At 37.1% G+C, this 15,086-nt stretch overlaps 1 protein-coding gene across 4 annotated transcripts; it reads left to right on the top strand.

Moving 5' to 3' along the window:
* Positions 1-1,052: 1,052 nt before the first annotated feature.
* Positions 1,053-15,074, top strand: LOC145624229 (uncharacterized). 4 transcript variants are annotated; one of them, XR_014110395.1, is made up of 20 exons: positions 1,053-1,441; positions 2,885-3,055; positions 3,467-3,489; positions 4,043-4,218; positions 5,592-5,654; positions 5,759-5,878; positions 5,961-6,003; positions 6,211-6,281; positions 6,753-6,848; positions 7,163-7,217; positions 7,943-8,042; positions 8,212-8,380; positions 8,837-8,996; positions 9,078-9,115; positions 9,220-9,256; positions 9,357-9,449; positions 9,554-9,579; positions 13,478-14,327; positions 14,411-14,492; positions 14,573-14,676. XR_014110395.1 is itself a non-coding variant. In XM_081677233.1 (20 exons), exons 2-20 carry the CDS (start codon positions 3,014-3,016, stop codon positions 14,758-14,760), a joined length of 2,394 nt encoding a protein of 797 aa, XP_081533359.1. In that variant the 5' UTR covers positions 1,053-1,441; positions 2,885-3,013; the 3' UTR covers positions 14,761-15,074. The 4 variants fall into 4 exon arrangements, 3 of the variants coding, with proteins under 3 accessions (XP_081533359.1, XP_081533360.1, XP_081533361.1); XM_081677233.1 differs by having other exon boundaries at positions 14,449-14,492; positions 14,573-15,074; XM_081677234.1 differs by having other exon boundaries at positions 13,478-14,331; positions 14,449-14,492; positions 14,573-14,716.
* The last annotated feature ends 12 nt before the right edge of the window (positions 15,075-15,086 follow it).

The raw sequence follows: 15,086 nt of genomic DNA, 5'->3' as shown, positions 1-15,086 counted from the left end.
TTTTGGTTGTTGAGCAATCAATTGTTTTCTTTTGGTTGCTTGCTGAATTATTTTGATGTCATTAGGATATTTATTTTTAGTGGTATGTAATGGAGGTGATATAAAATAAAAACGAAGTAGTTGCATTGAGAAAATAGCATCCGACAATAGCAAGCAGCGACGTTTGCATATTTTTGTTTTGTAGTCTTTGATTACATTAGCCAAGAAAAATTCAGACTAAAATAAACCTACTTGATTTTGTTAATTATCACCATTGTTATTTAATTGCAGCATTGGGATTTTCACACTTGCTAGTTGGCTAGTTGCCAATGTACTGTAAATTTTATACCTTTAACGTCTCTAATCATTTTTAATTAAAAATAAAGTTGATATTTTAAAAGCTTAAAATGTGACGAATTCTCCAAACTTGAATATATATTTTCTAGCGTATAGTCATAAAAGACAATTATAGAGTATGTGTGAATTATGTAATTTTCCTATGCAATAAACAAAAAGAAAGAAGCTTATTAACATATTGATAGGGAAGAATTGGTGATCCAATAATGAACATATTATGTAGCAAATTGTAACAAAATTATATTATGAAAGTAGACATTATGACAAATCTAATGATATATTGTATAATAACATGTATTTATTTTATAATAGTAAAATAATTAAATCAAATATGACATGTGAATAGTGCAAAAGTCAAATTGATGCATTTAAAAAAAAAAAAAAAGAGGGAGTATATCAAATTAATGGAACTAAAAGTGTATTGAAAAAAATTACAATGAAGAATATAGTCTTTTTTCGTACATAGAGCTAGGCATGGATGGTTTGGGCGATGAGGAGTTCATGTGTGTGTGCCTACAAGCTTCGTGTTCAAGAGGGTTGTGCTCGAAATGGTTAAAAAAAAATCATGTCATGTGGTGTCGATCATTTGTACCATGCCGTATTATGTTATGCTAGCGGATAACTTTAGTATTGCGTAATTTTTTTAAAAAAAATTTTTTTGGTAAATTTTTATTTTTGTAAAAAAAACCTAGAACGATTTATGAATTAGCTTGTCATGCTCGTGTTAAATTTTCATTAGTCGTACTCATGATAGGCTTGGGGTTAGCAAAACAATTTTCATGCCATGTTTGATCGACCCTTGTGCAGTCATGGTAGCCTGAGTAACTGAGTTATATTAGGACAATTTAGTGGAGAAATAAAAATTAAATGAGAATGAATCATGAATATTACTTATGTAATTTGCGTGTCATTAATCTTCAATCTTCATACTTCTTCTTCTTTCTCCCGCCTTTGGAGAGCTTCACTTTTTCGTTTTACGCTACACTTTCTCTCTCTCCTCCATTGAAGCGCACTCTAAATTCTCCATTGAAGCGACTTCTGAGCTTGATTTCCTCCATTGAAGCAGATTCTGAGCTTTCAATCCTCCATTGAAGCAACTTCTGAGGTAAGATATTTTTTTTCCTTCTCTTTTGATCATCGAATATCAATTTCACAACTTTTCTATTGATCATCGAATATCTAGGGTTTTGTTCAACATTATCCTTAATTTAATTGCCAGTAAAATCAATTTATGGTTCTTCAAAGGTTAATTGTTGAAATGTTGGCTTTAATTACTGAAGTTATGATAAATTATAACGAGCGATTTTGTTGTTAGAATTTGCTATGTGCAATTTACGCTGATAATCTTAAGTGAGAAGTAATTTTTGTGATTCTTTGAGCCTAATTTGATGATTGAGTGAAATTTGGTTGCTAATGTGTTGCCATTTCCACGCCTAATCGAGTCCATGGCCTGAGCAATTTTGAGGTTATTGGAGCCCAAGCCGAGCTTGGATTTTGAGGTTCGTTACGCTTTGAGCTCAAACCAAGCCTGCTTTAATCCTATCGAGCTCCGTCCGAGCCTATTTCTGTTTGAATTGGCGATGGCTCGAAGGTTTAGCACCCCGTTATTGAGCTCCTCTTAGAAAATTTGATGATTTACAAGGCCTCAATACCGTTTACCATTTCAATTATTCAGCCTAATTTTCTAGGTTTTAGTTTTGATCCAAATGTATTAGGAAGTTGCAAATTTGAAATAGAGGAGGGGGATTTAATTCATGACCTATTGTATAAATGTATAGACCCCTCAATTTTTGCCTCTTTGTAGGCTTTAGTTTGTATATGTTAGGATGGAAAACTATGACACTAGGCCTTTTCTCGCTGGCAAGGGTGGCCGTCCCTCCTGCCTGAATCAAGGACAGACTTGGCCTAGATTTAAGTTGGTCCTTCTTCCTTGTACTATCCCATGGAAAGTATGGGTGGTTGCGATGTCACTTTGATCAGCTTGAGTACTTTGAAGTTGGTTTTCTAGATTTATTTTGTCTGATTTTATTTTTTTTGTAACGAAGGATTTTTTTAATATTTATTGTCTTTCTTTTGAATTTATATGTTTGTATTTCGTTGGTACCATATCTAATTTTGGGACAAGCATCATTTGAGGGATATCAAGAGTTACCGAAGTAATCAAACAAAACTGAAAAGAAAAGCAGGAGGACCCTTAGACTAGGTACGCAAGCAATGCTTGAGCTCAAGCCATTCATAACTGAGGCTCAATCATCTCAGCTAGACCCCTTATCCAATGAGAGGAGATTGTTGAGGGAGGAGAGAAGGTGAAGGTTTTTGTTTTTCGTTGATTTAATTGAGTTCCCCCCCCCCCCCCCCCCCCCCCCCCCCCTTACCCCACAGCTTTTAAGATCATTTAAACTGTTTTAGCTCCTTTATCTCAGCTAGATACAATATTTTCTTTGTTATTAATGTCTAGTGACACTTGGTGTGTGTTGTTATCACTAGTTACATGTCTTTGCCAAATGCCATGGGATTTATTTTGACAAACTTTTTATTTTAACTGTAGGACATATTTCTTTATTGGGATCCTTTATTTCCCATACATTCCCCGAACATTGAAGGAGGATAATCTCTGATTTTCTATTGTACTTGTAACCTTATCAAAAGTGGTGGTGTACCTTTGTTCTAGACAGAGATGTTGCAGTGGATGGGAGGATCAAGACGAAAGGTTACAACTGTAAGTCCACTTTTAGCTTCAAAATATTTGGTGCTTAAATAGACTGATCATGTTTCCCTGAAGTTATTCTTGTTTATCTATAATCTAAAGCTAAACAGAGTTTTCTTCTGAGTTTTGAGTATCTTGCCCTACTGAATTCAAAAACATGGCAAAACATTGTTCTGTAGATTGTGTTGAGTGATACAAAACTTCATCCTATTTACAAAGTCAGATAACAATGTGTCATTATATAGTCTAGCTCTGTCTTTTTGTTGTCTTTTCTGATATTGGGCTCCCTACTGTTTTGCATGTTTGATAACAAAGTGTCATTATATAGTCTAGCTCTGTGTTTTTGTGGTCTTTTCTGATATGGGGTTCCCTACTTTTTTGCATGTTTTTCTTGTCACTTGGAATGGATTGAGCTATATGCAGTCTAGGAAGTCAACACAAAAGAGGTAGGTAAACCCTTCTTCTCTTTCAATTTTTATGCCTAGATGTTATGGTCTCTGGTATCCTTCTTATTTTTAGAATCTATGATACTTTCTCTCCATGCCCTGCATTCAGTTAAAGACTTGGAGCACTAGATAATAAATTTGTTTCGGTTTGAAATCTTCAGATAGAGTTCTTGTAAAAAATAGAGTTCTTGTAAAAATATGTTAATTTGATGATGATCATGCGATTCATGCCCTCCCGTTAGTCCCATGCCAAGGAAAAGGACAAACAAATATAAAATTTATGTTTCAGATTACAATACCATTCTGTTTAGTATCTTCAAAATGGATATCCGCTGGCCTGTAACCACCAAAGTCAATGGAGAGAGAGATTTTGTATATCACAGTGAAATGGACGATGTTAGCGTATCCAGACTGGCTGTATATTTTTTACATATTCTGATTCTGATATAACTTTCATACTTTTCATTTGTTGTTGAGTCAAGAGTTGGTATAAAATGAGTGCTGAAACATGCAGATTCTCAGGATTTGTTTATGAATTGCTCTGACGTTGCAGGCAAAGACAATACTTTGAGCAAAGGAAACGACAGCAGCAAGAGACTACATATATAGAGAATAATGTTGATAGTTTAGACACATGTGATCATCAAAAGAGAAATCGGTCACTGGATATATTGAGTCTTCACAATGTTTCAAAAGTTACAGAAGAATGCAAGCCCTTATATGACACTGGTGAGAAAAATCTACTTTTTTTGTATATATTTGTTATAGTGTCAATTCTTTAGTTGATGAACTTGATGCCAGCTTGTCAGTCAAAGTCATATTGTTCCATATTGCTAATTGTTATCAAAAGTTATATTCAGGAAAGACCTGTAAGACATAGTATAATACTTTAGCTCCTATAATGATTTGTGTTTGCATGTCTTAAAACAAAAGTAGCACATATTACAGATTGCAACTCCCTCAGCTTCAAAATAGAGAGCATCTTTATTTGCCTACTTACAATTTCAAATTACAAGCTATTCTACTATATTAATTTAACATTAATTGTCATGTCATAATTTTTTATTTATTTATTTATTTCTTTTTTTTTTTTTTATCTTTATCAAGTATTACAGATCCATTGTATATATGAGTTTCCATTAGAACTGCATTATAACTAATGTTAGTTGATTTCTTGACATATGTAATATTGGTTAAAATGCCTTATATTTGGAGATGGAGAGAATTTTAATCAACATATCTATTAGTTGCAAGTGTGCCTCCCATGTTATTCTAATGATACGTTCCTTTCTCTGTGACTTACCTTCTCTATAATGTCTTTTGTGAGATTTAAATTGTTTAAGTGTGTGTGTGTCTCCCTAAGTCTATAAATAAATGCCCTGCTAGGCTTCATTAGCTCCATAACTTTTGCAGTATGTAAGGGGTGCATGGAAGTCAAGAAGCTCGTGATGATTTGAGGGATAGAGAGAAAAAAAAAAAAGGGAAACTTTGCAAAAAATTATCGAACTTTCAAAGAAGGAAAAAGTTGCATTATTTATGGAGCAAAAGAAGTAATTTTAAGTAGGGGAGCATAGGCTTTTAAATTTATATTGTACTCCTTATAAGTTTGTTGTTGTTGTTGTTGTTTTTTTTTTTTTTGTTTTCTTTTTCCTGTTGGTCTAAATGAGCCACATGGGCAATACGAATTACAAATGGGGGAGGGAGGATTCGAACATGTTACCTAGCATACACAAACTCTCAATCTTTGCCACTAGGGCAAGACATCACTGTTAGTATGTCATGTAAAATTAAGCTTTTTTCTGAACGTTTTTTAATTGTAACTTAGCTTATTTTTTCAGAAATAAAATAAAATAAGATGAAATAATATGAAGCAAACAGACCCTTAAGAATACAATATTGATTGATTACAAATTATATGGAGATTCTATATTCTACTTATAACCATGCTAAATTTCAGTGACACAATGGCTTCATATTGTGATTAGAATATTAATTCCACATTTGCATTGTGTGCAATTGTGTAGATTCTTCTTATCTATCGTATGAACAAATGCACCATGCTTGAGCTCTTTCTTAATATTTGTCTTATGATACTGTGGCAGAGAATTTGTCAAGTCTTACCAAAAAAGCCACCCATGAAAGCTTTGCTGAAGATGTGGATTCAAGTAAGTATCTATACATGCTGAACAGGTCTCATATCTTACATTTATGTCTTAATGTTTTCAGCATCATGTCATATAATTCCTCAATTTCAATTTTATATGATCAGGTCTCATTGGGAAGTCTAGAGGCCATGAGTTTCCAGCAAGCTATCACATTTCCACGAGTTCTCCAATGATGAAGTCCAGAGAACTCACTGCTATGGAGTGCACTCTGCCTACTGGAACAAGTATGTATTCGTACTTTGCAACCTGGGTCCATAATAGTTTAGTCATTGAAACTGGAGAGTAAAAGATAATATGCTGAACCAGGGGTCCCCTCTTCAAATCAAATGGAAAGAGTGTCCTCAAAAAGGTCAGTAGTTCATATCTACAAATAATTCATCAAGAAAGTGTTCAGGTGTCTATGCATCTTGATTATTGTATTTTGCAAGTAATGACCTTTTCTATCTTAACTGACTTTGTTTATTAATTTGTGAAATTCCTCAATCCTCTTATGGGGCTTTCTGATTGACAAGAGTAACTTTGATATATTGAAATGATATTTTTTTGTCGATTCCAGCGCTAGGGAAAACAGTACTTCAAATGTCCAAAAGGTTGAGTCAGAATATGTGAAAAGTGGCTCATCAATTCGTAAGTTATTGAACAATTTGAGCTGAAACATTTCATGTCATCTATTTTTTAAGTCTTAATGGCCTATTTGATAGGTAGTAAAGGTAATGAATGTATATGTAACTTGGCAAGGAAAGTCTCATGAGTCATGATAATGGATCTCCATCCCGTATAATGTGTTTTTCTTCATAAATTTTCATAACCGCTCAATAGCACCTCTACGAGTGGTAATGGATGGCAATGAATTTTGTGAAGAAAAAGAGATATTTGTGGGTGGAAAGCACGCATTACCATGGACTTTTTCTTTTCTTACGAAATTACATTATAAAATTATTACTATGGTCAATTGGTCACCATTATTAGTGCTACCTACCGAATGGAGTCAAAGGCTCTTTTTTCTAAGAAGATACTATTTCCCATATAGATTCATTGCTGTTGTTTACTGCACAATATGTCTTATCACCCTGTGTTTTGTTGTTTTGAACATACTAGAACCATCCATTTTTGATATTATTGGCGATGATGGAGCAGTTGGCATTTCAGAGGGAGAACCTGCACAGGAAGCTCATGTTGCTTTCTCCATTGAAGGTGCTGTAGTTTGATGCTGCAATAGTCTTCTGGTCTGACATGTCAATTTGTCTTCTGGTTTAGTCACTTTTGAAAGGAAATTGAATATTATTGTCTGAAAAGATAATGAGGATGACTGTGTGAGTGTCACAAATAGTTTAAAGATAAGAGTTTAAAAAGCTTAATTAAAAGAATAAGTAGCTAAAATTTTGGTTGGTTCTATCATTAACAAGTTCACATATTGTTTGTGTCCAATGTTACAGTTGTTGTTGTTGTTTTTTTTTTTTTTTTTTTTTTTTTTTTTTTTTTTTTTTTTAAATATTTTTTTATGTCAGGTTTAGGTAAAGTGGGAACAGAAACACCTTTGCAGTCGCCACATCGTCCTGGAAGGTATTAGTTTGTTTTATATTAACTTTTTGGTAGGTTGGGGGTGCTGGCAAAGTATCTTTAAGAGTTAGGAATATAGATATCATAGAAGTTTCTTGGAGGAGTAATAAGGCATTCATAAAGGAATGTTGGAGAAGTAATATGAATTATATTGCTCAGGTTATCAAGTCCAGTATTGGTTGCTTTAGCAGTAGCTTGAGGTTCATAGTTGTGAGTTTGTGACTCTCTTTTCTGTATTATCTGTCCACTTAACTATATAGTCTTATAACATATTATATGTTACTTAAAACATCCATGCACGGTAACTAGTTAGTTTCAAATACCAGCACAATGTTAACTTGTGATCATTAAATACCAATGTAATTAGTGATAAAGTTTTGTATATGTGCATATCTGCTCAAATATTTTAGTAGGAAGAGAGTATCATTTTATAGTTGTTAATTATGGTATTATTATGAGCTATTGTTTGTTTTGTTTGCTTTTCTGTATCACTTAAAGCTTAAGTTATATCCAATCTACAGCCTCTTGCCACCTCTGTTTGCAACTGAGTGAAATGAGTCAAGTGACAATCCATATAGCCAGGGTAGCTGCATTTGTTACCACTATACTTATCTATTCAGTCTCATACTCTTATGTAGTTATGTATATGAAATTAATTTTACCTGATCTCTATTTCTGGACTAGCAATGATGGACTATCCCTGAATATGATTTTTTTGATGAATACAGTAAAGTGAATGATGAACAGACCACATTTACCAAGGCTGCTAAAAATATCTACTCATGCAAAAACTTCAATATGGTGCTGGATAACCTTGATATGGAAGTGGTGAGAACATCAATATGCACTATTTGCCTTAGTCCTCGTTAGACTGTTGCTAGAGTTCATGGTTGTCTGTTGTCTTTTATTATTATTTAGAAATGCCCTTGGTTATTAAAGGCAGGGAGTCACTGTTGTCACATTCTTGATGATTTAAAAGCTGGAATGCTTGATGCAGGATGTTGAAAAACCATCTTGTCACAAACGCTTATTTGGAGATGAACTGTATCCAATTGACAGTATTGAGCATGAACTATCAACATTCAAAAATGGCATGCAACTTGATGGCAGGCAATGCAAGATAAACTCCTTCTATGATGAAGATAGACATGATATTTTCTGGAACGGTATGTCATACAAATATAATTTGTTTTCTTACTGAAACATTCAAGTCTAATGTTTATGTGCATCTTTTCTCCAATCTAGTTTTGTCATGCAATGAGGCGAGAATTAATCAGTTTTTAAAATCCAAACTATTCTTCTATCCTATTTCTGAAAGTTTCAACGTTCAATATGGGTTTTGACCGACCCCCCCCCCCCCCCCCCTGGCCCAGGGTTATTCCTTTATTAAACATGACAAGGTTGTAGGGAGGTTCATTTTTTAATTTGAATATTTTATGCTTGTTAGTGCCATGGCTGGAGGTGTATACACTACTCTGTGGTCATGCTTAATTTCTTGCAAGTGTGTTCAATTAATATTCTTTGTTAGTTCACTTTCATATATTGTGAACTTTTGAAGATGAACCTGCCTGATTTTTCCTTCTGTTATTTTTTTTCCCTGTTTTTCCTTTTCGTTTTACCAGATAGCTCTCCCTGCTTGGACGGCTATAATAAGATTGATGAGATTTGTGGAGTGAACTGGAAGAACTATGATACTAATCATGCAACTAATAACACCTTTACCTGGAGAAATGATTTATCAGATATGAAGTTTGAAAGGTGTTATTCACAATCACCTCCGAGGTACCTTTGTGTCTGACGTGTCATTGTTTTAGCTCTTTTGATGGACTTACTTTCTTTAATCATTGTGGTAATTTTATGTAGGTTCCAGGAGAAGATACCTGATAGATCTGACTTTTTAGGTGCTGTTAACTTGTGATTAGTTTGCTCTACATTTAGATGACGCAGCTTCATTGAGCAGTGCTTATTGATGACCACTTCTTGTTTGTTTTTTTACTCATCATAGATGGAGATTGCTGTTTTCCAGCATCTGATGAACCCAAGTATGTTTTATTGCTCAGGATCGTGACAATGAGAAAACAAGAAAATAGCACGGTCAGGAGATTATCTTGCTTACTCATTTTGTTTGGATTTGTGTTACAGATACTCTTCGTTTGTGTGCAATTATCATCCAGAAGGCCGCTTTTCTCCGTTGAAGAAATTGAAAGATACGAAGGATTGCCTGACCTCGTTTAGGTGGGAGTTATTTTCTGTAAATTTGATGATTACTTTTTTTTGCCTGACCTCGTATAGCTGATGGTACTATGCTCTGTCCTTCCTGTTTTATGATCATGGTGCAGTGGAGAATCTTGCTCTTCCACTGCAGGTATTACCCTCAAGATAAATGGTTTGCATTTCTTACCTAAAATCATGTTCATTTTCTTTTGTATCCCTTAAAAGAATTTTCATTTCGTTTGAATTTTAAAGGTGAAAGTTTTAAGTACTTGCTACGGCTTAGCCGTCTTTCTCCCAGTTTTGGGATATCCTAAAATCATGTTCATTTTCTTTTGTATTGCTTTTGCTTTTCAGTTCATTCTAGACTGCTTTCCAGCAAGATTTTCATTTTTTCTTCTAAAAAATATTGGAATGGAAGGTTTTTAGTAACACAATAACACCATTCTCCCTCAATTTGGAATAGTTTAAAATGAGATTTGATTGATCGGTTTTCCTGATTTTTTTTTATAATTGATTGTTCTGAAAAAAAACTCCGCCAGTGGGTTTCCCGCTGCCAGTCCCAAGCCTGGATAAAGGAGGAGGGTTACGGTAGGCCAGTGACAGCCAGTATAAAACTTCGTCACATCCCATGACATGAGCCAAACAGATATTTTCGTGGGGGCGTTCCCTACTCAGCGACGCGCTGCACTTCCTAGACCCGGGTGTAGTGATAAGTATGCAAGGGTTGCTAGGTCGTCGCCCAGAAGCGACGCGCCACATTGCCCGAGTGTGGTGTCAAATGAGCAAGGGCGTGCCATTGGGGCGTTCCCTACTGAGCGACGCGCTGCACTTCCCAGACCCGGGTGCAGTGATAAGTATGTAAGGGTTGCTAGGTCGTCGCCCAGAAGCGACGCGCCATATTGCCCAATTGTGGTGTCAAATAATCAAGGACTTGGAGTTGGGATCAGGAGGGAGCGTGGGAGAAAAGAATTTAGTTTGCGGATTGGTTCTTGGAATGTGGGGTCTCTTACGGGAAAATCAGCAGAATTGGTAGAAGTAATGAAAAGACGACGCGTGAACATCATGTGCCTCCAAGAGACAAGATGGACAGGAGAAGGAGCTCGAGGCTTGGTTTTGGGGTATAAGGTATGGTATGTTGGGCAAGAAACGAGCCACAGAACAAGGAATGGTGGAGCTAGGAACGGAGTTGGTGTGGTTCTCGATGAGAGGTTGGCAAAAGAGGTGATCGAGGTCTATCGGAAGAACGATAGGTTGATAAGGCTGAAGTTGCTATGTGGCAAGGAGATTGTGAATGTTATCAGTGCTTATGCTCCCCAAGTGGGTTTAGATGCAGAAGAGAAACGACAATTTTGGGAGGACCTAGACGAGGTGGTGCAGGGTGTCCACCACTCAGAGAAGTTATATATTGGAGGGGATCTAAATGGGCACGTTGGGGCGAGCCGAGATGGCTATGAGAGTGTCCATGGAGGCTTTGGGTATGGGCAGAGGGACGCCGGTGGTGAAGCTATTATGGATTTTGCCCAATCATATGATTTAATTTTGGCTAATACTTGGTTTAAGAAGAGGGATTCACACTTGATAACTTTTCGGAATGGAGCAAATGCAACTCAAATAGACTTCCTGCTCACAAGGAGCATAGATAGACAAAGTTGCATAAACTGTAAGGTTATCCCAGGGGAGAGTGTGGTCACCCAACACCGGCTATTGGTAATGACTATTCGTCTGAAAGAGAAGGCGAAGAAAAAAGTTAGACAAGAAGAACCAAGGATAAGATGGTGGACCCTAAGGGATGCAAAAGCTAAGGTTTTTACAGAAAAGGTAATTGAAGAAGCGGATTGGGATGGAGAGGTGGATCCGGACATGACCTGGTTACGAATGAAGAACTGTTTCCTAAGAGTGGCCAAAGAGGTCTTAGGGGAAGTAAGGGGAAGAACTTCGGTACAGAGAGATACTTCGTGGTGGAATGAAGAGGTGAAAGCAGTAATTAAGCAAAAAAGGGAATGCTATCAAGCCTTAGGAAAATGTAGGAGTGATGAAACCTTTGCAGCGTATAAGGAGGCTAAGAGTAAGGCAAAGACAGCTGTTCGCCAAGCAAAAGAAAAGGCATATCAGGAGGTTTATGAAAAGCTTGATTCCAAGGAGGGAGAAAGGATCATTTATAAGATGGCAAAGAGAAGACAAGAGGCAAGGAAGGATATTGGCATGGTGAAGTGTGTCAAAGATAAGAACCAAATGGTCCTAGTGCAAGAGGAGGGCATCAAGGACAGGTGGAAGGGGTACTTCGATGAATTATTTAATGGAAGTAATGGAGTTGTGATAGGAGATACCTCTATGAGTGATGAAGAAATCAACATGGAGTATGTGCGAAGGATTAGGAGAGTAGAGGTGGAGATTGCACTGAGGAAGATGAAACCTAAGAAGGCGGTTGGCCCTGATGGGGTACCGATAGAGGTGTGGAGGTGTTTGGGTAAGATTGGTATTGATTGGTTAACAAACCTTTTCAACAAGATATGGACGGCTACAAGGATCCCACAAGATTGGAGGAAGAGCACCTTGGTCCCGGTTTATAAAAACAAAGGAGACGCTCAAGATTGTTCTAACTATCGAGGAATTAAGCTTATGAGCCATACTATGAAGTTGTGGGAAAGGGTGATTGAACAAAGGTTGAGGGCATGCACAAGCATTTCAGATAACCAATTTGGTTTTATGCCTGGGAGATCTACTATGGAGGCAATCCATTTGATAAGACAAATGATGGAGTTTTATAGGGTAAAGAAGAAAGATCTTCATATGGTCTTTATTGATTTAGAGAAGGCATATGACAAGGTGCCAAGAGAGATACTTTGGTGGGCAATGTTGAAGAAAGGTATCCCACGAAGGTATGTAGACCTAGTTAAGGATATGTATCGGGATGTGTCAACAAATGTGAGGACATGCGGAGGGTTGACAAAAGATTTCCCTATTACAATCGGATTGCATCAAGGGTCTGCATTAAGCCCTTTTCTTTTTGCAACGGTTCTAGACGAATTAACTAGACCAATTCAAGATGAGGTTCCATGGTGTATGCTGTTCGCAGATGATATCGTTTTGGTGGATGAGACTAAGGATGGGGTTAATGTCAAGTTGGAGCAATGGAGGCAAAGGTTGGAATCTAGAGGGTTTAAGCTAAGTCGGAGTAAGACTGAATATTTGGTATGTCGTTTTGGCACTCAGAGGGGGACAAGCAATGAAGTGGTGAGTTTGGATGGAAAGGATTTGACCATGAGTGAATGTTTTAAGTACCTAGGGTCGATCATCCAGAAGAATGGTGACATTGATCAAGACGTGACCCACAGGATTAAGTCAGGGTGGCTTAAATGGAGAGCGGCCACGGGAGTGCTATGCGACCGCAGCATTCCCTTAAAGTTGAAGGGAAAATTCTACAGGACTGCCATAAGACCAGTGTTGCTCTATGGTACAGAATGTTGGGCTTCTAAGAAAGAGCATATTAAAAAGATGGAGGTTACGGAAATGCGCATGTTAAGGTGGATGTGTGGAAACACTTTAAGAGATAGAATCAGAAATGAGGTTATTCGCAAGAAAGTAGGTGTGGCGGGCATTGTAGATAAATTAAGGGAAAATCGTCTGCGTTGGTTTGGACATGTAAGACGGAGACCCGAGGGTGCACCGGTGCGAAGAGTGGAAGAGTGGGACCATGGAGGGATTAAACGAGGAAGAGGGAGACCAAAGATGACTTGGTTGGAAGGAGTGAGGAAGGATATGAAGTGCATGGATTTACGTGAGGATGAAGTTTTGGATCGTAAGGGATGGAGGAGAAAGATTTATGTTGATGACTACACGGAATAATCAAATTTGGTTCATGTTAGCCGACCCCACTTTTGGGATTAAGGCTTTGATTGATTGATTGATTGATTGATTGTTCTGAAAAAAAGGGACTTTGGCTGTCTAAACTTGAGATCTATATTGGGTGTTATTTTCATAATGCAGATAAATTTTACTCTTCACATACTGTACTGATAAAGTACTTACATTCTTTCTAAAATTGTCAGTGGGAGGTGAGAGCACTTCTGATATGCCATCTGCAAGACACATAAGAAGATATGGAAAGGAATTAAAGGATCTGGACATGCCATGTAAATCGAACAACTTTAATGAAGATATTTGGAACATTATGCCCACTACAATGAGAGAAGGAAAGGAATGCCACTCGTCAAGGAAACAGATGAGATCAGGTTCCTCGCACTTGAAGTCTGCCTTATTTTCACGGTGTCCTGTCAATGAACGTGAAGATAATCCCCTGTTTGAAGAAGAGTTCCCATTGCCCAAAATGAAAAAAAATCCTGGGTCTTTCTTCACATCATTTGAGAAAAACCAACATCGGGGAGGAGATTCCTTCAGTCTTGATGAAGGAGTTGAATTTCATAGATCTAAATGTTACTTGGATCGTTCAGCAAAAGATAATCCTGAAAACTTTTCATCAGAAAAAGATTTCCACCAACCATTATGTTCAAGGCAATCCTATGGTACATCTTTCATCTCGAAAGCTGATTATGGGGAAAACTCGCGGGGTGTGCAAGACTTTGAAATTGTTCAATCTTCAAATTCTTCTGAAGTTTTTGGAGACATTGAATCTGCATTTCCAGCTCCAGAGTTATCAGTGCAGGAAAGTGTGACTGAGGAAAGGAGGGACAGGCCTCAGAGCCGGACACCATGGCATGAAAACCTAAACCCAGTTTCCACGGAGGGCAGAAGTATGACACCAGAAAGCAGGTTGCCTACCCAAGAAACTACTTTACAAGACTACAATGGGTCTCAGCATACGTCAAACAATGATTTCACTCAAGAAGTAATCGCTGATGCAGATAATGTGCAGAGCTCTCCCAGGACTCCCACTAAAGAGTCAGTTGAGATGCTCTCATTTAATTTCTTTCTCTAGTGCCTACTTTTATTTATCTGACTATAATTATACTTATTGAATCCAGCACTGAACTCTGATCTAACCGTTTCTGTGTGCTATCAGATCACGAGGCAGTGTTCCAGTTCTGTGTCAACAGAAGGTCCAAGGTAAGGATGTCCTTTTATTCTTCAGATTTCAAGAACCCGTAGTACTTTCATGTCTGATACAGTGTTTCTTTAATTCACAGTTTTTGTAGATGATATTGGCTGTTTTGCGGGCAAAGCTGTGGATGATGACAGTCTAAAAGGAGCTAAAACAAAGCCCAAGATGATTGATCCACGTTTCCAGCTCATGACAGTTGAAAGGTGTGTCTTAAAAATATTCAGTATACCAAAGAAACAAACTGCTGTTTGGAATGCCATGAGGATGTTCTAATGTGTTTACAGTCGTATATAAGTTTTTTTTTTCTTTGACGAAGGTGCATGTACATTGATAGATATCTAGGGTCCTTTCTGCCCTGTCAGATATGTTGATTAGTACTTCTATACTGATAACAATGTGACATTGCTCTTTGTGCGAATGTATTGATTCCGATGGGTGCAGAATTAACTGCTTTGTTTTCAGCTTCCTGGCATATAATTTTGTTCAGCAAAGATGTGGGAATGCATAGTTTAGTCTTGCCAAATATGGCAAAGATGGAACCCAGCTTTGAGCCTTTGTTGCATACAATGATACAATTGACTGTTTAAGTCAAACTTAGT

This window comes from Chenopodium album, chromosome 3, assembly GCF_948465745.1.
Source record: "Chenopodium album chromosome 3, dcCheAlbu1.1, whole genome shotgun sequence".
Lineage (NCBI taxonomy): Eukaryota > Viridiplantae > Streptophyta > Magnoliopsida > Caryophyllales > Amaranthaceae > Chenopodium > Chenopodium album.
This window is presented reverse-complemented; position numbering and strand designations above follow the sequence as displayed.

Coding starts and splice junctions, on each gene's coding strand:
- LOC145624229 (XM_081677233.1), top strand. CDS start 3,014: ATGTTGCAGTGGATGGGAGGATCAAGACGAAAGGTTACAACT. Junction 5,655..5,758: donor TGCTGAAGATGTGGATTCAA/GTAAGTATCTAT, acceptor TTATATGATCAG/GTCTCATTGGGAAGTCTAGA. Junction 9,116..9,219: donor TGATAGATCTGACTTTTTAG/GTGCTGTTAACT, acceptor TACTCATCATAG/ATGGAGATTGCTGTTTTCCA.